This window comes from Paralichthys olivaceus, chromosome 14, assembly GCF_024713975.1.
Source record: "Paralichthys olivaceus isolate ysfri-2021 chromosome 14, ASM2471397v2, whole genome shotgun sequence".
Taxonomy (NCBI): domain Eukaryota; kingdom Metazoa; phylum Chordata; class Actinopteri; order Pleuronectiformes; family Paralichthyidae; genus Paralichthys; species Paralichthys olivaceus.
The window spans coordinates 15,822,398-15,845,459 of record NC_091106.1 but is presented as its reverse complement, the minus strand read 5'-3'; the positions used below and the strand labels follow the sequence as shown (position 1 = coordinate 15,845,459).

Genomic DNA, 23,062 nt, shown 5'->3' with positions numbered 1-23,062 from the left:
CAATAGGTCTCTACTATTGTCATGAATATTTGGCCTGCAGGTCACAAGATATTTACACCTGTAGCCATCTTGGTCATTTCTCAGTGACATGTCGTGCTGGATGTACAGTAGTTTGAGATTTTCCTGAGTTTGCAGTTCAGCAGATTTAAATGGGGTTACCTGGAACATCGCAGATTAAATGATCTGATCCCACGTAAGGCTAATTAGGAATCTGCTTCTTACAGGGGAGACTGGTTCTCGACATGGAAGCGAACTCACCTCATCGCAATGTAAGCCCTTAAAGCTTAATGACTGGCAAAATTAATCAGTCCGTCAAGTTCACTCAACCACCTCTTAAGTGTAATTTGAAAGCGGCTTAATCTCTTATAAAAGATCGAGCTGGTAAAGCCAGTACAGAGTCACACCCTGTGTTTTCCAATGTAAAACAAAGGCAAAGATGATTTTACACAAATTCAGAGAACATCACCATCACTGTTGGTTGCAGCTGGTTGAAGCACATTTTCCATTTAACACATCTGGACTGATTTCAGACAACTGGTAGAAAAACCAGATTCTCTGTGAAAGAACTCATGTCAGGAGCAGTAGTCAATCTTACCCACTATTCGAGAAACACGAAGTGACTGTGCCCTTTTTACATTCATGTACTTTGGCCGCAATTTTTTTGGGGGGCATTTTCCATTACCAGTTCTTGACAGCAGAGGGCAACATTGTACTGTTGCCTTTGCGAACACACAGTGACACTGCCCAGTCGACTTCAGCCTTTCACCGTAAATTGATAACACCCACCTTGTACAGGCAGAAGTCAATGTTGCACAACCAGTAGCACTGCAATAAATATCTGAACAGATGTCACAGAGAAAAAAAAACATTCCTGCTCCAGCATACAGTACACAAAGTTATTTTCTTTATTACTGCATTTTATATACTTATTTAAATTTCCCAAATCTGGTCTTTCTTACATGAATGCACAAGCCCAATTCATAACATCACAAAAATCTCAAGAGGCATTTCAAACAAGTCTTCACTTATAATGTTGACATTTGAGAGAAAGGCACTTTCACATTATAAAAACATCAATGTCGTGTTTCACAACAATATGAAACATTGAGAGGATGACTTGATTAACATTCGTACACGTATAATATAAAAGCACCGTAGGTCGTGACCAAAACTCCATGTGACTTCCACTGAGTTAAAAGCTTGACAGACTGTAACATAAAATGATGTAAACAAGTGAAGTCTACATATCATGCGTTCTTCAGATTTAAATATTAAAAAATGATTTCCATGTCTTGGGATTTGCTTCTAAACTTCAAAAAAAAAAATCTCAAGTTAACTTTTAATTTATCAAAATACATAGTTTTAAGTTAATATGCATATTTTAAACATACAATGGGATTATCAATCACATAGTTCTATAGGAATGTATAAATGTAGTGCTTTACCTGAACACCCACTCCAGTCAAAATTACTTATTATTCATAGCAATCTAGATTTGTCTCTCTAAATAAAAGAAGGATAAAAGAAGAATCTAAAACACTCCTAAGAGGAAGGATGAAATTCATATTTAATTTCCTTTAAAAACAAATCTAACTGCATGGTTTTATTGAATACTACCTCTGACTGGTGATCTAAACCTTGTGGGGATTACTTGTCCTTTTGAAGAGAGGTATAGTATTCCACCAACACCTTCCAGGCCTTGGGGGCCATGAAACCTTCGGGAGGGTTCTCTCCGCTGCGAGCCAAGTTCCTCATCTTGGTTCCAGAGATGAACTCGAACTCAGCGTGTCTAAGAGACGAGGAAGCATGAAGAGAGAGGGTCAGAGAGGCACGATATGAGAAGCATTGTGGAGTCTTCAGATATTACAATATTTACAAATTTCACAGTATTGATGAGGCCAAACAGGAAATATCAAAAGAGGGATTTATACTACAATCGGCTGGGACAGGATGTGGAGTCATAGATGGTTCACAGTTTCATGAAATTCATGTGTTGGTTGAAAAGATTTGTGTCTACAAATGTGTGTAGGAGGATGTTATGCAATGCTGTGTCCAAATTCCACAGGAAATCAAAAAGAGGGGACAATTTTTAATTACTAGTTTAAGAAAATGACTGATTAAAATAAAGTAGCAGCTCTTAAAATCGATAGTGACGTGCATATCTTTTGTCACTCACCGCTCTTTGTCGTAAAAGTCCATAGCTTTGTTAGTCTTGTTGTAGGCGGCAACCCTGAAGGGGATGATCTCCACAGAGGTGAGGCCCGGGGCCATGGTGAGGACCTTGCTTCCATGGGTGGGTTCATAAAGGTCCTGTTTAGTCTCTGGGTGAGGCATGCCTGCAGGGTCCCGGCCGACAATGTAAAAGTTTGCCCCTGCGATCATTCTGGATCTGCAGTGCCACTGCACCTGTTGAACAATTGGAAGACATGCAGGTTAATATTCAGTCGCATACCTCTGAGACAGTATGTTACTGCAACAGAGCCCCTCACCTCTGTGGGTCCAGCGTACATCATAGGTGAGGGGAAGATGGCAACAATGGTGTTTGCTGGGTCCAGAACTCCCTCCTCCAACACAGCAGCATGCTGCTTCATGCGCCACTCCAGAGGCACGTCGTCATCTTTGGTCCAGCCGCCCAGCGGGTGCAGTAAGAGGACTGGGTTCTTGTATCCTCGCTCAAGCAGACGGCGCTTGGTGTCCTGCATCAGAAGGGCGTGACCGTTGTGGACGGGGTTGCGCAGCTGGAATGCAAATATGGCATCTACGGAGAAAAACATGTACAAAATAAACTTCAGATCAAAACCAGTGATAGCAGCAGTGTTACAGTATTTGAACCGTTGAACATGACATGGTTGATGCATTTTAAAACGTGTCACAGCAAACATGCTCGTCATGCCTTTCACGTAACTCAAATAGACTTTATAGAGTTGAATAAATGTGGCATCATTACTTTCTTGTTTGAGGAGCGTTTGCCTCAAACAAGTCACTATTTTAACAATAAACAAAGTTTATGTTTTTGAAGCATTTTTGAACCATTTAGTTCCTTAGTAGAAACTGATACACACAGGTTCAGGAAGATGGAAAGTATAGAGTGAAGGATATTGTTGGTTCTAGACTTATCATACAGATAATTAGCATAAATATTGTGAGGTGAATCCGTTCAGTGCTCATCACAACATGCTTGCACCAGTACCAAAACCCAGGAGCACCACAGAGTACTGCAAAACAAAAACAACCAAAATACTCATTGCACTGTGCAGATACATAAATGACACAATCTTGACCACAGCATTCATGTCAAAGTCAAAGGGTGAGTGGGACTTTATGGTTCAGTGAGATACTGTCTCCACTGAGCATGAATCACAAACAGCAGCATGCAGCTTTAAATTTACCATTTTATTATTTCATCTGGTCCTTTTGTCAAGTTCTTCTGAAAGACAAATGGTTAACTGCTCAAAATGTTGCTTTCATGTTATGGTGTATTAACGTTTTCCCTCGCTGTGATGTTTTAATTATATGTGTCACATCTTTAGTGACTCACACAAATTCTATGTCATTTTGTTCTCTAATCATTATCATCATGTAGTTTTGTGAGTAATATAGTTTCTAACCTGCTTTCATGTCTTTGAACCTCTGCTTGAGCTCCTGAGGAGTAAGTCGGTACTGGTCGAGTCCATCGTTCCATTTGATTCGCTCCATCACCTCCAGGTCTCCGCCCACCAGCCAATCACCTCCCTCCATAACCATCTGCACAAGATGATCAACAGGGAACATTTATTTTACTGACTCAAATATTATGCTGTAATAACAATTAGTTTTGTTTAGAGTTGATTATTGACAAAAGAAAACAATGGTATTGAAATTAAAACTGTGTGCGTCAAAGACATGTGATGAATGTCTTATTACCTTAATGTACGGGTGCTGTGGACAAGTGGTGCCCCACTGTCTGGCACAGCGTTCCTCCTTGCGATGTATGTAGAACTCTGGGTTCCTGAGAATAGCCACTCGCGAGCCCTGGTACTCCAGAGCGACTGCCGCACAGCCGTCCAGCTCCTGCTTGACCTCAGTGCTGACGGGCAGCACGATGGGGACGGACAAGTTGATGGTCCCACCTAAGACAGAAGAGGATGCAAAGATCTCAACCAGTGAACTGATGCAAACATGATGTCTGATATGTTATTTACACAGAAAATAATTACGATTAACATCACTAAAATAACTAGGATGTATAATTTATGTGTGAGGATGAGGATTCCCAAACAGGAGTGCTTTTACTCCAGGGATTACAGTTGCCAGGGGTTACTGGGTAAGATTGTCGGGGGGAATGGTTAACTGAAAAAAAACTGAAAAATTATAGAATTAATGAACAAGATATTAACGGTCAGCTAAAAAAATTAAAAGGAATTGTTCAAACACTCCCTTCACACTGAAGACTAGGTGGAAGCTTTTAGCTATATTTCTTGAAGCGACACATTTCACAGTCTACTGTTTGTTTTAGGTACACAAATACAAACCTGTTGGCAGAAATTATTTGATTTTCTAATTGATGGGAGAAGTCTGTTTGTCATATAATCCCTGGGATGAAACATTCAATAGGCATAAAAATACACTAATCAATTATACTTTCATTTATTCACACGCTTGTCATCAAAATAAACTGGATAATTTCCCTTTGGTTCCTGGAATAAAAGGGACCAACGTTCAACCCCCCCTTGTAAACCAGGAGTAAATATTTAGTGTTCTCTTACCATCCAACAGGTTTCCAAAGTGTAGGACCTGGAGGAACTCTCTCTCTCTCATAAAGCCTTTCAGAGGACTGGCCCAGCCCTCAGCCAAAACCTGCACCCACTGCAGATCCAGCTGTGGACATAGAATAAAAACTCAGCCATCACCGACAGGAAGAGGATACTGAAATTACTTCAACAACATTTAAAAAGCATATCACAAGAAGTCTTAAATTGGCATCTCAATCTAAATTTCGGGACACAATAAAACTTTTGGTGGAAATCCTCTTTCACCTCCAGAGAACTGGCCTGGAGAGTGATTTGAGTAGACACTCATTGTGTGAGTGTGGGTCTGCTGTATGGGCGGCAGGCTTTTATGTCTTTATGAGTGTCCAGGGAAGTCAGAGCAGTTCATTAGAACACAGGGTCCAAAAGGTGGGGAGTGTTTATGGTCTCATCATGAGCCATGTTCAGTATTGACCCCCTTGTCCATTTGCAGTGTGATAAAAAAAGAAGCCTACAGGCTGGAGTGGTGTGTTACCTTGGTGATACTGATGGTGGGGAGCGTGTTTGCATCAGCCACAGCAAGATTCAGCTTGTTCTCCGTAACAAACAGTTCATTCACCTCCTCCATGATCTCGTTTGGTACAATGCTCTATGTACAGGGAGAAAAAGGGAATATTAATCTGATGATTAATTTCTTTATTCATCTTTTAGTTAATGAAACGTGGAGAAAAAAAGTAAAAACAGGTCATAACAATCTTGACTTGATTTAATCTCAAACTAAATCTGGAAAAGCAAATCTTGTTGACTGTGGCCTTTGACAAACATCTCAATAAGAAAGCATCTGGAGAAGACTCCCAAGGTAATACTCTCACCAGGTTTGCTGGAAATCCATTCATGCGTTGAGTTATTTTACGCAGACAAGCAAGAACAGATACTACGTACACAGAGCAATTTAGTTACAGGTTAGACCTGTTCTGTAGCAGATGCATCCTCTGGCTTCAGATCCAAGGGCTTGCTGGATCAGAGGAGAATAAACCTATTGAACTTTCTACTTTGGTTACTTTAGTAGAATCAAGTTTGATGAGTGCTAAAAGCCCAAATGAAATCTTACGATGTCAAAGGCTGCACTCATTTTTGTATCACTTCATCAGATTAGCTCATTTTCTATCAGACCAAGTAAATCAGTGGCCACAGATCTTAATCTGTCTCTATTAAAAGATGAGAAAGCTTATATGTGACTGGAACAGTTTGAGGCTCGTATGGACATTTTAATCGTTTGAGTCTATTTTGTTAATTTACTTTTGTTTTTAGTTTCTATTTGTCAGTTATTATGCATTATCTTATTTAGGGTCTCTCTAACCAATGATGACAGAACATAGAGTGAGGTCAGAGGAAGATTATCTAAATCCACCAAATATTTGTGTTATATTGCACAGTCCCCTTTTCTCTATTGCAGTATTCACAATACCCAAGGTTGACTCTGAATCTTAAGAGACAAATAGTAAAGACACAAGAATGGTTTTGGCGAGACAGGCCAAGGTTTAGATATATTTGTCCAATAAAGCGACCACTGTGACTTGGTGATATCAAATGCTCATTTAGCAAGGACAGCTCAGATATGGTGATGACAATGTTAACTTTCTGCACTGCTCATCAGCCTTTATTCTTTTCACCAGATTTCTCCTCAAAGATACTAATAATCCCTGTTGCCCTCCTTCCACAAACCAAACTTCATACACTTCTTTTATTTTTTACAGGACCAACAGTAACATTTTTAATTTTCTGTGGATTATTTAATGCATAGTTTAGTTTGCTTTCTACCTCCCAATCAAAGCTGCTGGGGTGTGTCGGGGGGAGACGTGTGGAAATTATTCAACCTCATGGAAATGTATGTGAGAGAAACTGACAGTTTGCCTCTGGGCCTTATTTAAACCAAAAACAAATGGCCATCTTTACAGCTGTAGGTTACATGAGGCTGAATTCAGACAGAATCTTTGAGTTGTCACAGCAATGTTTAACTTTTAATATGAGTCACTTTAAGGTTATGTGCTATGTAACCTTTTACTTTCTAAGCAAAGCAAAGTTTGAGGCATGGCAGCACTTATTTTTAACCTGCAAATGTATTTGTATGGCCGGTACATAGCTTTGTTATTGTCAATATGGGTCTTTCCACCACACTTTCTCCATTATGTTTTGAATAGCCTCTGCAACTCGTTCGGTGGTAGACTCATCCACCCATGCTGGAACATCTTGAATGTGGTGTGTGCTTGAGTGTTCAGTTTTCCAATATGCTTGCTTGTAATTAATTATTTGATGCTATAAAAAAAAATGGGGTGACACATTATGAATGACAGCTGAGCCTGACTCGTGTTTGGTCTATCTATATCATATATGATGTCATCAAGCAGAGACGCGTCGTCCATCTTTGTCTACAGTCATTGGGTAGGAGAGCAGACTAGCAGTGTGAATGTTGTCATGCCAACATGGAGCAGATTCTCAGAGGAAAGTTTCCAACATTTTGTGGAATCCGAGCCACAAAGAGATGAGGACATCTGCCCAGCTTAACTTAGGGCCTCCTAGAAAAGTGCTGAGTGAGCGTGTGTGGTTCCTTTTCCCGGCTGATTCATTCTTTCTGCTGAAATGATCCACCATCACCACTTTGAATCACTTGAAGTGAGTAACTAAAAATCATCTCATTGTTCCCACGATGTTGTCTGAGTCTGGTTATTTCATAGAAACTTCTCACATTTGTTGTGAAAGTCTTCAAGTTGGGAATGGAAGATCTATGGTTGACAACAAACAAAACGATCTTGTGCACATTCACAATCTACAATCACTGTTTGGTTTGAAAAGGCCAGCCACCACAGCCCGTCCTAGACTACAGTGAACCTGCTTTGTTTCAAGCAGCAAAAAGAAGATTTTAATGAGGATGTATTACTCTGAGTGCCAACCCCCGACAGCTATTCGCATTTGATATTGACAGAACTTCTTTTACAAAAGCCAGAATAATACATTGTCTAGAGATGTTACTTGTTTGTGACAGTAAGTGCAGTGCAGAAAGTCATTTCGTTATTTACAAATGTCGACAAATTTTGCTGGTGTTTTTTCTGACCGTCTTGTCTTGTCACCCACCTGGTCCCTGAGCAGCTCCAACACATGGTGGAGGCACTCGTTCACTGAGAGCTCTCCGGTTTTCAATACGAGCTCTGGTGCCTCAGGCCGCTCATAATCTGAATCGATCCCAGTGAAACCTAACAACACATGTAAAACCATGGAAAGAACTTTCAATGACAAATCCATACTCATTTGTATGAGACACAACATAAACCACATCATGAAGAGAGAGATCCTGGATGTTTGTCGAAAGTGCTTGGCATCTCATTACTTGCTCATTAAGTGGTAGCATATTAAAAACTGTGAGAACGTTTACACAAGCAACAATCACACAAACCTTTAATTTCTCCAGCACGAGCCTTCTTGTAAAGACCTTTTACATCCCTGCTCTCACACACCTCAAGCGAAGCGTGGATGAATACCTCGAAAAAGGGTAGCCCGGCACTCGCATGGATCTTCCGCGCCTCAGCACGATCCTGAGAATGAGAAAATAGATCTTATATTTAAAATGAATACAAAGTCAAGTGTTTGATTTGAGACTGCTGATACTTTGGATATTTTGTATGCACCATCGCATGACGGTAACTCTTGAGGGTTTCTGACCTTGGCAAAAGGAGAGATGAAACTGGTGATGCAAACAAGTCCAGCGTCCGCAAATAATTTGGCCACCTCGGCAACGCGGCGGATGTTTTCCTCGCGGTCTTCAGCGGAGAAGCCCAGATTTTTGTTCAGGCCATGGCGTATGTTGTCTCCGTCCAGCGAGTAGCATGGGATAGCGTGGGACACGAGATACTCTTCCAGGGCAAAGCTGATGGTGGTCTTCCCTGCACCAGACAAACCTAGTGGGAAAATGCAATAAAGACATAAGCGTGATGGTTTGCAGTGTGTTTTAAATAACACATATCAGATTAAACCTTATCCAGTTTATTTGGGTGGGTTTCATATAAGACTATGGAGATTTACCGGTGAGCCAGATGGTGCAGCCTCTGAAGCCTCCCCTGGTGCCCACAACCTGCCCCCTCTTGCTCCGACTGACATGGTGGGCCTGGTACACCACGTTGGTTGACCTGTTGAGATCCTGAAACAGAAGAACAAGGCTCAGACAGAGGCAAACACACGTGGTCCTGGGTCTTTACAAATATTACAGATAGCCTGACAGAGAAAACAGGCAAATAATAATTGAGCTGCAGCAATAAATAATATCACTGTGCTACATCTACATACTTGCAGAGTGTGTGGTCACATCTGTGCGAGACGGAGACGGTAGCTTCAGACCTGACACCATTTGAATTGTTAATGTTATGAAATGTATTAAAATGTATTTTGTTGATATAGTTTTATTCCCTTTCACTTAGAACGCATTGTCCTTTTTTTTTGTGCCTCTCTAACCCAGGACGACAAAGACTGAAGCCAGAGGAAGATTATTTAAACCCACCACATATTTGTGTTACGATACAGAGTCCCCTTTTCTCTAGACAGCAGTATTTGTAGGACCCAAGGTTGCGTTAGGAAGATAAAGAACATATATCTGCAACAGGGCACACTTCAGACACAGAGAGATATGAGAAGACACAACAACAGTGTTGGCGAGATGAGCCAAGGTTTAGATACATTTGATATATTTGCCCAATAGAGCAGCTCGATGTGACGACTAATGACAAGTGGCCACTGTGACTGAAATGAATCCTGTATTGACAATAAATATTGTCATTGCTTATTAAGACATCATCCATCCATCTTCAGTCCTTCATCCTGCAAGATTTCACTTACAGACAAGATTCAATGCAGCTTCATGCAAACCAACACATGACTTGGAGCTAGTTAATCATGGCAGGACTATGGTGACTATGTGAGGCAGGGCTGTGGATGAATGGGGCAGTATTGACTTCCACTGGGGAGGGGTAGAGAAGGGAGGCATGGCAGGGATGGAGGGAGGGAGAGGACTGACTGCACAATGTGTCCAGTGTGCTGCCTGCAGCCCAGCGATGATGTGGCACGGCTCCTCATGCCCACAGGTTCGACCTCTGCACCCACTCTCCTTTTTTCCCCTCTATCCATCCAGTGGCACCATTTAAAAAAATATTTTGCATATTCAATGTCATCTCTGTAAAACTCCATGACGTTGACACATCACACATAAAAGTGTGTCTCTGGGAAAATCACCACATTAACTTGTACTTTATGTTTTACAACCTAGTGAAGGAGGAGAGGGGATCAATAAAATGGCAGGGATTACAGAAAAAGTAAAAATCGATGAGTTGAAAGGTTTTACATCAGATATGCGTGACAGTCACTGCCACAGAAGGCTGTAAATATACATACTTCCTCCTCTGATATTCATGTAGCTTATACACACAGCCAGTAAATATTAAAGAATATTCTATTTGATGATGAATCCAATGAGACACAGCCTACCGCAAACACACTTTTCTGTGGACATAGTGTGGACAAACACAGAAGACACCTTCAACACCAAGACTCCCCCCCCCCCCCCCCCCCCCCCCCCCTTTAAACTCCCATACTTTACATCTTTCAGTCGTTTGTCAAGTTGAAAAGCACCTTTAGCTGAAGTCCTGTGTAAGAAATGTGCTGTAAACTCATGTTATTCATCTGGAGGACCTTGTGAAACTTCCCTCTGGCTCCCAGTTCAGCCTACATCCCCTTTTCACAAATCACAGATAAAACTTTGATGATGAGGCGTCCTGAAACTTCTCAACTCCATCGTGGAAACAGTCGAGGAGTTTGGGTCAAAGCAACACAGACACTTTGGGGAATCAAACAATCCTCGTGGATTAAATTACAGTTGATTACAGGGCTGCCACTAAGGATTATTCCCAACATCAATTAGTCTATCATTGTCTGAAATAATCTAGTGACTAGTTTACGCATTTGAATTCATCGTGGAGCCATCGACAGAAACCCAAAGGTGTTTGATTAGGCTTCAAAAGTAAAAAGTGAGGGTCAGCATTTTTCCAACAATGACAAATGACAGATTTCTTCTTTCTCATTCTCGCTTTGTCACAGCATTCCTGTGCAGCACCATCTCATCTCACAGAGCAGCCTGTGTCGTGAATGACAGACATGGACATGAAGGTAACAACCGGCCTATTCAGAGGACTGAGTGGAACCGTCCCACCAGGGGCTGCGAAGAAAAGTGAACATGGCGTTGGAGAAAATTGAGCTTTTGAAGAAAGCAACACAAAGTGTCCTTCTCGCTGGACATTACAGGAACACGGTCGAACACAGATTATTCACTCGACCCTGATGTGACAACAGGACATTTAAAAAAACACCCGAGTCGCTGCTCTCGTGACACTTCGCTCCTCGTCTTGTCTCCGGATCCACTCACCGTGCGAAGCTTCTTCACTCCGGACATTTCGCGTTGTTGACTCCGCCGACGGGCTCCTGAACACCGGGGGGCTTCACGCACTCACACGGGCCTTGGCACGGAGGCTGGAGGGGGGTGTGCTGCCGGTGGTGGTGGTGTCTGCCGCTCTCACCGGGTCTAACCTCCAAAAACTTTTTGGGGGCTAATCGGAGTAGGACGGCGGGGTTTATATAGCGACTTCCAAGACACGTAGCATTCCGCTGGCCTGGCCCGGCCTCCCTCCTCCTCCTTCTCCACCTCCTCCTCTCCTCCTCCTCTGACCTCCGCAATTCTGCATACCGTGCCGGATACGAACCAATACTCGAGCGTAACAACTCGACGGGGGCCGGGCACCTCAAGGGGACTGGGTCGGAGGTTGAGCGGAACGTCCCCAGTTTCCCGCACAGTGATAAACCCACACGCGTCAACACGGGAGCACTTCCCCCGAAGTGAGAGTCGCTCCGGTCCCTCCCCGCCGGTCAGTGTCACAGCTCCGGTGAGCCGAGTCGTTAGGAACACGTTAGCTGGTGTGAAGCCACCGACGTTATGCTAACTGTCCGGTTAGCTCCATGAAGTTAGCTTCACAGGTTAACAGGTGAAGGTTCAAGGGCAGCACTGTCTCATTGAACGTGGTTTTACATCAACATTAAAACAACTCTAATTATTCGTGTTGATAATGAATCTGCCCTCTCACAGAGAGTCTACATTTCAAACACTCACTGGTATTTTACCAGTTTTTAATGGTTTTCATAGCAGCTTTGTGGAACAGTAATAACCAAGAGATTCATAAGATAAATAACATCCACACGTGGCTGATATTAAGTTCATAAGAATAACTGGTGGGTTGTTGAAAAACTCAAACCCCATCCCTCACCCTGCGTATCATTCATAGTTGGAACTCATTTACAAGTGAATAAGCTGTTAGGTCGGCAGTCAAGGGACAGTAAGTCCTTAATAAAGGGTTTGAATCCCTGTGGCCTGCCGTTGTAAATGTTTATAAGTCACTAAAAGGATTTTGGACAACACATAGTGTTCTTTCTACTGATATGAATCTATAAATAATTGGATATTAACAATGAATAGAGCCATTAGTTAACTAAAGGGTGCTGTACTGGAAAGTGGTACTGTGTCTGTTGGTGTGAAGGTTGTCTTCCAGATCTCTACATGTAGTTATATTGTGAAATTGTCTATTATAAGAAAGTGTGACTAAACACTGGAGCTGCAGAAGTGAGCGTTTTGTGCGCCAAAGCCTGCAGCGTAACGTCAAACTTCTTTGGGGTGTGGTTTTTTCTTTCTTCCAGCCTGCTAGTTACTTGCACACCTTAGGCCAGTCTAATAATCCCTGCTGGCTGTATAAATAGCTGCTCTACTTTTTCGCAAATATTAGTTTTCTCTTGTTCACATCAGGCTTATATTTAACCCAGTGTTTCCTTAGTCAAAAAAACTCAAACGTCACTAATTTTAATTTGAACCTACAGTAGCGAGCACAGTAAGCTGTGGATGTCTTAACCAGGACACCGAAACTGCCAGAAACAGCCCCGCAAAATACGTTTCACCACAAAGATTGAATGAGTATGATTCTTCTGTTCAGGAAATGCTATGGTTGCTTCTTTAAGAACAGGAAAATAGCACAGTGATGAATACAGATTTAGACAATTTATACCCAGAACATATAAAATATGTTCACTGTAAAAACTTTAATTTCTGCTCCAAATTGTGCAACAATGGAAAGAACACTTGCAAAAATAGGCAGTACTGCAATTGTAATAATGGATCAGTACAGGTTGAACCTGAAATCAAAGTCCGAGGCTGGCATCATGGGGTCAGTCAGTTAATCTGCTTTTTCTTATGCTTCTGACACAGGAAAGAAAAATGCTTCTTTGGCCAAAAGTTATATGTTCATAATTTACATCCAGCCTGAGAGACACACAATATTCACTCCACTTGCAGATAAAACACAATCAAGCCATTATAATGCTTTTTTTACAGGTTCCATCCTGTCAGCCTAAAGTTCAGCAGGATTCTTAAACAGCTGACACTCTGTCTCAAAGTCACAGCCTTGGATCAGTTCTCTGTAGTGCGCTTTGACGTCTTGATAGAGCGGCATGGAGGCCTGCTGCTCAGTCAAACCGGGGAAGGTCACAGGCTTCTCGTTAAGCAGTGGCTGAAGTCTCAAGTCGCCTCCCCCACAGTCGTACAGCACCAGCAGTAAGTTAGCTGCATATGGCAACATGTGGCTGGTACGGAAAGAGCGTTCGGTCTGAGTGGCGTAGTTGGTAGATGTCAGGGCTTCACTGTCCTTGAAGAAGCCCAGCAGGGTGAGCAGTGGCAGGAGGGTCTCTGCATGACCGACCTGCACTGTCACTGCTTCAGTCACCTGCTGGCCAGACCTGACATGACACATACAACATCAGTCTCAGGTCCAACACATAATGAGCTCCGTTTGAAAATGTCAATAATTGTTTACACAAGACTCAGTTCAACCTGAAACCATGAACTAGGTATTGCAGATATTGCAATACCTAGTGTTGAAGATTAGTAAAAACACAAAACAATCTCTGGCTCCTGCTTCTCGAATAGAGGAATATTTAGATTTTTGGTTTTCTAATCATCAAAAAGTAAACATCTTTAGACAAAACAAGGCATCTGACTGCTGATGAACGCATGGCCCTGATCCACGTTGGTCCCTGATGTGCATTCTACACATTCCTCTTTAGTTAGGGTTAGTTATATTTTGCCTCGCCCTCAGCTTAACCTTCATGTCCAGATAAGCTTGGGTACTGAAGGTCCCGGCCAGTTCTTGGCACCCGTGATGGACACAGGCCGATGTATAAACGCTAGTTTTAAAAAACCTTGACTTATAATTACGACTGCAAATACCGATTATTTTCATCATGGATGGATCTTTATTTTCTCTGTAGTCTATGAAATGTCAGACAATATTGAAAACATTTTCATGACATGGTCACAGAGTTGAAGGTAAGATCTCCGAAGCCTTCACAACAGGAATTTTGATGTGAGGGCTGGTGCCTGGATGCAGGACGTAACTTGACAAACAACATTCTGCTCTGGAAATCATGTGGTTTAATTAACATCACATCAGTCTCCTTTTGAATATTGTGGTCTTTTCAAGTTGACATCTTGAATGTCTTGTATGTGCATGACTCCTCTTTTTCACCCTGAGATATGTATATTCTTCCAGTTTTGTGTCCACTACATGCAATAAACGTTAACACACCCACTTACTCGCTGTGAATTCTTTTTTTCTGCTGTATTCTCACATGGGCTCCCTTGGACATTCTCTGCACATTTTACTAGGGGACGAGCAGCAAAAGATCCAGGAAATGTCCATAGAAATTGACTCTGAGATTTGTGTTCTCGCACACAGACCCTCCAGAGCAAAATTTCTTAAGATGTACTAACTTGAGTACAGTTCTGACAGCAGCACCAGTATCTTGTTTTGTCCAAGTAACAGTTAAAAACACGAATGTATTCCATTTACATCAACAGAGAACAACAGCACATCCTCACGTGGGAGAGAATGGAACCAGAGTAGGTTTGGTGTTGTTTCTTGATTGAATTACAAAATTATTGGTGATTACTTTAATGTTGATCAATTGATAATTTCAGCTAATACATTACAGGTTTACACAACCATCTATTTTCATGAAGGAGAGAAGTGAAGTTTTACTCACTGGTTCTCATTGGCAGCTTTGTTCAGTCGACTGAATACATCATGGAAGAGAGTGCAGCTCGACTTGCTGTTAATATCATAACCATAGCTTCTTTTCCAGAATTGCTTCAGATCATTTGCATACTCCATAACCTGTTGAAGCAGAGAGCACAAATTAGTGTTAGCCTGGGTGTGAAGGGGGCTTTATATTAGGACTAATATGTCAGTCTGTCTTTGCTTAAGGATTTCATGTCACCTGAGCACTCACATAGTAACACAAGACACAAAACTCTCTTTGTGACGTGTATAATGCCAACTTGTTTTCCCGGTGAATGGACACTGGAGAGTACGTTAGCTACTACAAGATAATGGAGGATTATTTCGTTAACTTAGTAAGAAAGCAGATTCAAATCTGTACGGGACTAACATAGAAGTCAATTTATAGCCAAATTTCAAGCTCAGCAATTTTAATTCAGGTTTACCAAAAACAAAAACAATTAGATTTAATATATATTTAACATTTTTTACTCTACTAGGTGTCTCTGGTGGCATGGTTTCCCACAAGTAATGTCAAATATACAAGGATTTAATAACTGAGAGGTCCCGTACCTTTGCGTCGACCTCATCAAAGAGCCGACACCAAGGGGAGTTGACGGTCTTGATGGCAAACTCGTAAGCACACATATAAAAGGCAGCTTCAGCCATGACTGTGGGAGAAAGGTTTCAAAAAAACGTTAATAAGTAGTGAGATCAGACAGGCCAGGCACCCTTTAAAACAAACATAAGAAACATCACTACGGTGTACTGAACTGAACACAGACTGAAGTTCAATAAATTAGTAACTTGATGTGGGAGCTTTGATAGTTTCACATTGGAAAACAGCTCCATCTACCGTGCAGATTCCCACTGTGAAATATGACCAATGAGATGCTCTGCGTATGATTGACTACATCTATTGCTAATGCGCAATTTGACTGGTCACTTAATTGTGGAACTGAAATGTTAATTCATTGGGAGGTTTCTGGAGAGGACAATATACATTTGTACAAAATCAAGTGGTACACTTTCAATTCATTACGTTCAATGAACTGTGAGTATGATTGTGGATGTTTCCTTGTGCACAGCAGGACAGCTGAATATGCATAAATGTCACTTTTTAATATGTTTACTGATATCTGCTGATATGTGAACTTTTAATTTACAGAATAAACATCTAACAGAACTACATATTATTATTATGATTATTATTATATTATCTGTCTTTGTCATAAGGGTTTTTTAACATTTAAGGAGTTAGTACCACTTTTAAAAAATATTTATCACCAGGTATATTAGTATTGGAAATGTTTTACTCCCTTGTATACGCATCGAAAGGGATAGATTGCCATGAATATATCAGGATTTATATTTGATTACATGTTAATTTGTTTTGGAAACTACATCAATATCCGCTCAGTCCTGCATTATGATGTCATTTTGTGCCCCTGTCTAGTGCAGAAGCACTGTGTCTAAATCTGGATCCAACACCATTTAATTATACTTAATTAATTTGATAATCTGATCACATAAACCTCTGTTTCTTCAAATGACCACAACCTGCAGGAAACCATATACCAGTGTAGTGTACAGGTGAGGGAACCCATCTTTCATATCACAAATTTTTGTTGGAACAAGTATTTACTGATGTGATTGGTGTTTCGCTTGAATAAAGGACCTGGGCACCTCCTCCATTACTGACCGTCTGTGACGGAATTGTACGGGACACCAAGTCGGTCTGCAATCTTCTCCTGGACCCTCCTCATCTCTGGTCCCTGCTTGAACTTGTCCAACTCTGTCAAAGCTGTGGGGTTGTTATCAACCTCGTCCAAAAACCTGGTGCACTGGTCAAAAAACCTCATCAGCGCATCGTTCACTGCATGGTCAAACTCCTGATCTGAGGAGAGACAAAAGATGAGACAGGTTATTGCAAACACATCTCAGTGGTAAACAGTGACAGGTCTTACCTTTGATATCCCACAGCTCTGTCAGTCCTGCCTTGAAGGACAAGGTGCTGTTGACACATCTGTGCTTTGAGCTGGTGATGAACTGGATGAATCCACCTCGAAGCTTCTCCTCTGAAACCAGTGAGGGGAAGAGCTTTGACAGCCTGACGGCCAGATGCTTGTGATCGCTCACTCCTTTCTGGACGAGCCTGCCGTCCATGTCCTCGGTGTACCACATCGTCCACTGGCTCTTGATCTCACGCAGCCAGCTCTCTTTGCCGTTGGCGCTGCTCTTGACGAGCTCGTACAGCTTCTGCATCTTCTTGATGTTTTTGACCGTCGGGTACCTGGTGCCGTGTCTGATTATGGCCGTCACATGAATCTCGCGACATTGTGCAAATGGAGGCTGCAGCACAGATCTGTTGACAGCGAGTATGTCCTCGATGAGATGCGGGTTCACTTCCTCGTACCTCCCTTTGGTGCTGAAATATTTGGCGATCGCAGGGATTCTTGGATCATCCTCTGGAATCACATCGTTACGAAAACAGCAGGAAAAGCCAGTTACGGTGATGAGATGAACAACAATGAGTTTCCATGGAGTGATCGGCATGATGCAGCCGGATAATCCGGGATGTTTGAGCGTGTGCGGAACCAAAACCGAACACGTGGGTGTGTCCAACCAACCCGTGCAGAGGATTGCAGCAGCAGCAAACTGTATCTGGGGGTGACACAATAGTCTGATGGACTCTGAACATTGACCGGGGCTGCATTATCGAAATGGGAAACTGGCCAAAAGAGTCCCATTTGCGCCATATCATCATGATCGATAAATTAATTTTAATATCACATTTAACTGACAGTGTCTGTGGTGTCCCATGTGACAGTGTCTGTGGTGTCCCATGTGACAGTTTATGTGATGTCACATGTAACAGTGTTTCTGGCTTTGGAAACAGGAAACATGTTTTTTAGTGTTACACTTTACATGATTTTATTTTATTTTTCCATTGTTTGTCTCAAACTCTAAAAATATTTTTTCTGCAAGGGGGTGGACTTTAAATAAACCCATCACATTGGTGCTAACGCTAGAATGCTAGCATGAGCATACTAGTGATTTTTTAAAATTTGTGTGTGCACCGCGTGATGAAATCTCTCGCAAGTCACGTAATTTGTGTGGGCGAGCCACTGAAACATTAGTTGAGAAGAGGGAACTGACTTAACGGCCTTATTTCCACCAACGCTGGACAAAGAACTCCATCAGAGGAGTTCACAGCTTGTTTACTTTCGGTTTCTGACCAGCATGCGTACACACACACACACACACACACACAATAAAAGTCCCATACAGATATACTGCTTATGATGACAGGATACACAAATTCACTGACCAACCTTCCACAATAAGGCAACTGAAACAGCTTACATAAATTACTTTTAAATACCCAAACGTTACACTATAAAAACTAACTGGATATAGTTGATAATAATAATAAATATTGTAGTTAATTAGCTATATTATTAGCTATTTATTGTTTGTTTTTCATTTAATCAATAATCTTGTAAATCGTGAAACCGTGATATTTCCTCTGACAATAATCGGCGCTAAAATTTCATATCGTGACATCCCTAGTCACGATGTCTGGGAGGTGAAAAGTGTGTTTGTAACAACTCCCCAGGTTTCCATCTTACACACACACACACACACACACACACACACATCTTACAGACACACATATACACACACACACATCTGACAAAAACACACATACTCATTGGGGACATGTAGATGAAACAAGTCATCAAAACACTATTATTAACATATACACACACACACATACATACACAAAACAGACCAAACCTCTGCTGCGTCCATTTATATGGCGAAATGGATTGTTCGGATTTTAGAGGCAGCTGACGGTGACATGTTGTTTAACCTACATTCCATCTTTTGAAGATCACTTACTTGTAAGCACTGGCTGCCTGGTTCAGTCGGTGAAACACATCGTGGAAGAGAATGCAGCTCGACTTTCTGTTAATATCATAACCATGGCCTCTTTTCCAGAATTCCCTCAGGTCACTTGCATACTCCATAACCTATTAGTGCACAGTTCAAAGTTAGCCTGTGTGTTTATGGGCCTTATACTTTTGTTTTACGTGAGGTAGCATTTCAGGCTGCCTGAGCTTCAGGTCAGCCTGTAACAGGAGACACAAAAAACTCTTTCTTATGTGAATAATGCCTCCTTCCTTCTTTAGAAACAATAGGATATCAAGATGATTTGAGGCTATTTGTTGCTTTGTGTTGGACTCAGTTGTTTCCATACTTTTATGTGCCCCAGGTTGACCCAAATCAGATCAGCTAAAGTGCCTCTCTGGTTATCTTAAGTGTTACTTTGTCGTGACTCGATTACAAAACAACCGTCCTCTAAATATAAACCGAATACTAAACCCCACAGATGATAAAGAAGCTGCTTCTTTTTTACCCCTTCTCTGTATCCTCTTTTCACTCTAAATTCGTCAGGGCTTTTTAGTGGAAAATCTAAACAATATTTACTAATGTAGAAAAACATCCCGTTTTGCACTTGGTGACAAAAAGCTCTATAAATAAATTGACCTGTCGCAGTGGAATTGAACAGACATTTTTCTATTACTAAATTCAGGGCTGTTTCAGAATTTTTTTGTACAGGTGCAAATTAAAATGAAATGGCTGAATTCCATTTAGCTGCTTCAGATTCAGGTTGATGTTTACAGGGAGATTTAAATAGGACAGAGTCATTGTTAATTTAATTGTAAAACCCACACTTTTTTATGACAAAAACCTGTGAAAAGTCTGATTGTTCAGGAAAACACCCCATTCATCCTTACTGGGATAAACAACCCCCATAAATGAACAATCCTTTTCAATAACAGATATTCCCTAAATTTAATTACCCACTAAAACTCCATAGCTGATGTAAGAGAAGGATTTGATGCCTCTGCCACATTAATGTACTCACAGTTAACCACTGATGATCTTTTACCTTTGCGTCTTCCTCATCAAAGAGCTGACAACACGGGGAGTTCACCTCCTTGATGGCAAATTCATAAGTACACAAGTAAAATGCCGCTTCAGCCATATCTGCAGGAGAGAGGTTGGTATAAAAGGTTAAGTTAAAGAGGAACTGCTGCCATTTTAATAATCTGAGGTGCCAGAAAGTCACAGTGCATTTTCCAAAGTAAAGCACAAAAAATATTTTATATATTGCTCAAAAAGTATTTTATCTCAATCCTAAATTTGGAGCACTGAGGTAGACATTAGCTGCTTAATAATTGTGACCTTTTGATGCCTATTTATCTAATTCAATAACTTACATAACAAGATAAACTACACCACAGACTTTGCTACACCAAAATATAAAAGAGCTCCACCTAGTGTCAGAAATTATCATTGGGATGTTCTTCACATTGTCCTCCACACTACAACCACCATTACTTCTCATTTATATGATTTAATTAGATGTATAAAGCCGTATACAATTACTATTGGATAAAGGGACAATAGCCCTGGGACAGAAACCCTATAGTCTTGAGCAGACATTTAAGAATCCTAGTGTCTGACAACTGAGCATATGGATCCTTCTGATGAAAACTAAATGTGTAGAGCACATGTACATTACACACTCAGTGGCTCTTAAGAGGTAACCCTAACAGTGAGATAAGACCGTGTGTGATGAGACTGCACGGAACGCTGAGACGGTCTGCAATCTTCTCCTGGACTCTCCTCATCTCGGGTCCCTGCTTGAACTCGTTCACCTCGGCCATAGCTGACGAGTTGTTATCAACTTCCTGCACGATCCTGGGGCACTTGTCAAAAAACCTCATCAGAGAATCGTTCACTGCATGGTCAAAGTCCTGATCTGGGAAAAAACAGATTGTGCTGAAAAGGCATCTAAGTCATAAATCCCTGCAACAACATCACCATTATCGATTTCAAGGTCTTACCTTTGATATCCCACAGCTCTGTCAGTCCTGCCTTGAAGGACAAGGTGCTGTTGACACATCTGTGCTTTGAGCTGGTGATGAACTGGATGAATCCACCTCGAAGCTTCTCCTCTGAAACCAGTGAGGGGAAGAGCTTAGACAGCCTGATGGCCAGATGCTTGAGATCGCTCACTCCTTTCTGGACGAGCCTGCCGTCCATGTCCTCAGTGTACCACATCGTCCACTGGCTCTTGATCTCACGCAGCCGACTCTTTTCGCCTGAGGCATTGTGCAGGACGATGCTGTAGAGCTGCTGTATCTCCTTGATGCTTTTGGTCGTTGGGTATCTTGTGCCGTGTCTTATAATGGCCGTCAGGTAGATTTCACGGCAGTTTGCTGACGGAGGATGTAAAATAGATCTGTTGATTGCGAGTATGTCGTCTCTGAGATACTTGTTCACTTCCTCATACCTCCCTTTTGTGTTGAAATATTCAGCGATTCGTGGTATTTTTGGATCATCTTCAAGTGACACATAGGTGAGTAAACAGCACAAGATGATAAAGAAATAAAAGACAGCAGATGTCCAATGAAAAGCCAGCATGATGCACAAAAGACAAGGCTTCAAAAGCCGCTGTTTCCAAAGCTACAACATCTGTGTGACAGTGTGAGCAGAGTCCAGTTTGTTTAACCCAGTTTCCTCAGCTCACCCTAAAATGTAAACATGTTGACCAAAAAAAAATAGTGGACAATAAAAGTGTTCACAGATGTAAGATATTTAATCTCATACCATCATCCAGCTGCTCCTTGTGTTATAAATTCTGATTGATTGTTTACAACGAAAAAGTTTCAGTTTAACAATGTGCCATATATTCAAATATGTTACTATGGCACCGTGGAGCTGTTTAATATGGAGAAGTGCAGTGTTGTTTGGAAGCCGCACACTTTATCTACTCTTCATCACAACTTTCTGGTTTGACAACACTGACGTAGAGACACAAATACTCCTCACCACAGCCTCAGCAGTTACACTTCAACTGTTTTCAGATCCAAGTATCGATGATAAAAACATTCATCACAGAGGAGGACATGCCAGTGATGCCAAATGTTATTTTTCTATGAATTATCAGAGCCTGGAACAAGAAGGTCTGTGTTACCATGTAAACTGGAGAATAATCTGTGTTGTGCAGGTCTTAATGGTGTTACGTGCTTTACACGGATAAGAAGCTATTTCTGATTACAGCGCAAGAGATGAATGAAATGGATCCATTGTTGATCCTTGAAGGAGTCAAGTATCAGTTCAGGATGGAAATTTACCTACAGAGACAGTGAATGCTCTGTCAGACCAAACAGAAGAAAATATACTCAGTGGGTATTCAAGATAGGCAATGACGAATGATCCTATCTCATCAAAGTGATTGAACTCATCAGTGGAAGAGGCAGCATGAATGAACAGTGTAATTAGTACAAGAATGCATTCAAATGTCAAGTGGTACTTCTAAGTCTCTATCACTCTACCATCTCTCTGCATGTCTATGAGCCCTTTGTGTGTGTGTGGGATTGTGGGTTAAAAACTGCATGTGTAAAGCAAAATGAGTGTAAAAAGAATTTCCTCCTTGTGGGATCAATAAAGTATCTCTTTAGGTCATCAGACTGAAATTTCAACCCATACACATGGAAGTTAAATTTAGGACGATGACCATAAAAATCTGTATCCATCACTGCTTTACTCAAGACAACATAGTCATTTATCAGCAGTGGAATTGTATCCACATGAGTTGATCATGTGTTATTACATGAAAGCAGAAGTTGTTTAAATTAATGTCTTTAAGCAAATTGTGAAACTTTACATTTAATACATTTAGTGAAGGTTGTCCTTTCCATTTATTAAGGCTCATCTGATGGAATTCACAGTGGTGCATGTGTTGGAAAATCTGCAACAATGCTAACGAGTGCTGACTTTTCTGTATGTGGAGTTTATTCAACAAATGAGCTGTGGAAGAATCCAGGGACGTAAAAGTGCACGGACAAGAATCTATGTATACACGAGAGAGCATGTGAAGGGAGAGCAATAGGGAGTAGTTGCCTGTGTACACTTGTACAACTTGTGAAGATACTTCTCAAGTACAACAATCAATCAATGCATCCGTGGTGTGTTCACAGCCTCACCGACAGATGGCTTCAGATGACGTAGAGCTGGACATTTGGCCTCTGCTGCTCCAACGCTGCACTTTCTGCGTAGCTGTCT

At 41.4% G+C, this 23,062-nt stretch overlaps 3 protein-coding genes across 4 annotated transcripts; all 3 read right to left on the bottom strand.

The window, feature by feature from the left end:
• Positions 1–882: 882 nt before the first annotated feature.
• On the bottom strand, positions 883–11,738 carry LOC109635483 (bifunctional 3'-phosphoadenosine 5'-phosphosulfate synthase 2-like). Its single transcript, XM_020096670.2, has 12 exons — positions 11,191–11,738; positions 8,805–8,919; positions 8,445–8,680; positions 8,179–8,317; positions 7,860–7,978; positions 5,263–5,376; positions 4,746–4,857; positions 3,904–4,109; positions 3,609–3,744; positions 2,490–2,758; positions 2,177–2,406; positions 883–1,789 (listed from the first exon to the last, which is right to left on the bottom strand). Exons 1-12 carry the CDS (start codon positions 11,215–11,217, stop codon positions 1,648–1,650), a joined length of 1,845 nt encoding a protein of 614 aa, XP_019952229.1. The 5' UTR covers positions 11,218–11,738; the 3' UTR covers positions 883–1,647.
• A 1,126-nt stretch (positions 11,739–12,864) lies between these two features.
• LOC109632753 (multiple inositol polyphosphate phosphatase 1-like) lies at positions 12,865–18,156 on the bottom strand. The gene is made up of 5 exons (XM_069538018.1): positions 16,885–18,156; positions 16,620–16,814; positions 15,491–15,588; positions 14,904–15,034; positions 12,865–13,598 (listed from the first exon to the last, which is right to left on the bottom strand). The coding sequence occupies exons 1-5, from the start codon at positions 17,471–17,473 to the stop codon at positions 13,214–13,216; spliced, it is 1,398 nt and encodes a 465-aa protein (XP_069394119.1). The 5' UTR covers positions 17,474–18,156; the 3' UTR covers positions 12,865–13,213.
• Positions 18,157–18,904: 748 nt separating this feature from the next.
• Positions 18,905–22,971, bottom strand: LOC138404816 (multiple inositol polyphosphate phosphatase 1-like). 2 transcript variants are annotated; one of them, XM_069538019.1, is made up of 3 exons: positions 20,839–22,971; positions 19,878–20,753; positions 18,905–18,954 (listed from the first exon to the last, which is right to left on the bottom strand). In XM_069538019.1, exons 1-2 carry the CDS (start codon positions 21,416–21,418, stop codon positions 20,518–20,520), a joined length of 816 nt encoding a protein of 271 aa, XP_069394120.1. In that variant the 5' UTR covers positions 21,419–22,971; the 3' UTR covers positions 18,905–18,954; positions 19,878–20,517. The 2 variants fall into 2 exon arrangements, with proteins under 2 accessions (XP_069394120.1, XP_069394121.1); XM_069538020.1 differs by having other exon boundaries at positions 18,929–18,954; positions 19,854–20,753.
• Positions 22,972–23,062: the final 91 nt, after the last annotated feature.

Excerpts from the sequence above, each read along its gene's own strand:
- LOC109635483 (XM_020096670.2), bottom strand. The coding sequence starts at position 11,217 with ATGTCCGGAGTGAAGAAGCTTCGCACG. Across the intron at positions 8,681-8,804 it reads CTGCACCATCTGGCTCACCG|GTTTGTCTGGTGCAGGGAAG; the intron begins GTAAATCTCCAT and ends TTTTCCCACTAG. Across the intron at positions 3,745-3,903 it reads CACAGCACCCGTACATTAAG|ATGGTTATGGAGGGAGGTGA; the intron begins GTAATAAGACAT and ends CATCTTGTGCAG.
- LOC109632753 (XM_069538018.1), bottom strand. The coding sequence starts at position 17,473 with ATGCCGATCACTCCATGGAAACTCATTGTTGTTCATCTCATCACCGTA. Across the intron at positions 15,589-16,619 it reads GTACAATTCCGTCACAGACG|TCATGGCTGAAGCTGCCTTT; the intron begins GTCAGTAATGGA and ends TTTCTCCCACAG. Across the intron at positions 13,599-14,903 it reads AAAGCTGCCAATGAGAACCA|GTCTGGCCAGCAGGTGACTG; the intron begins GTGAGTAAAACT and ends GTGTCATGTCAG.
- LOC138404816 (XM_069538019.1), bottom strand. The coding sequence starts at position 21,418 with ATGCTGGCTTTTCATTGGACATCTGCTGTCTTTTATTTCTTTATCATC. Across the intron at positions 20,754-20,838 it reads AGAGCTGTGGGATATCAAAG|ATCAGGACTTTGACCATGCA; the intron begins GTAAGACCTTGA and ends GTTTTTTCCCAG.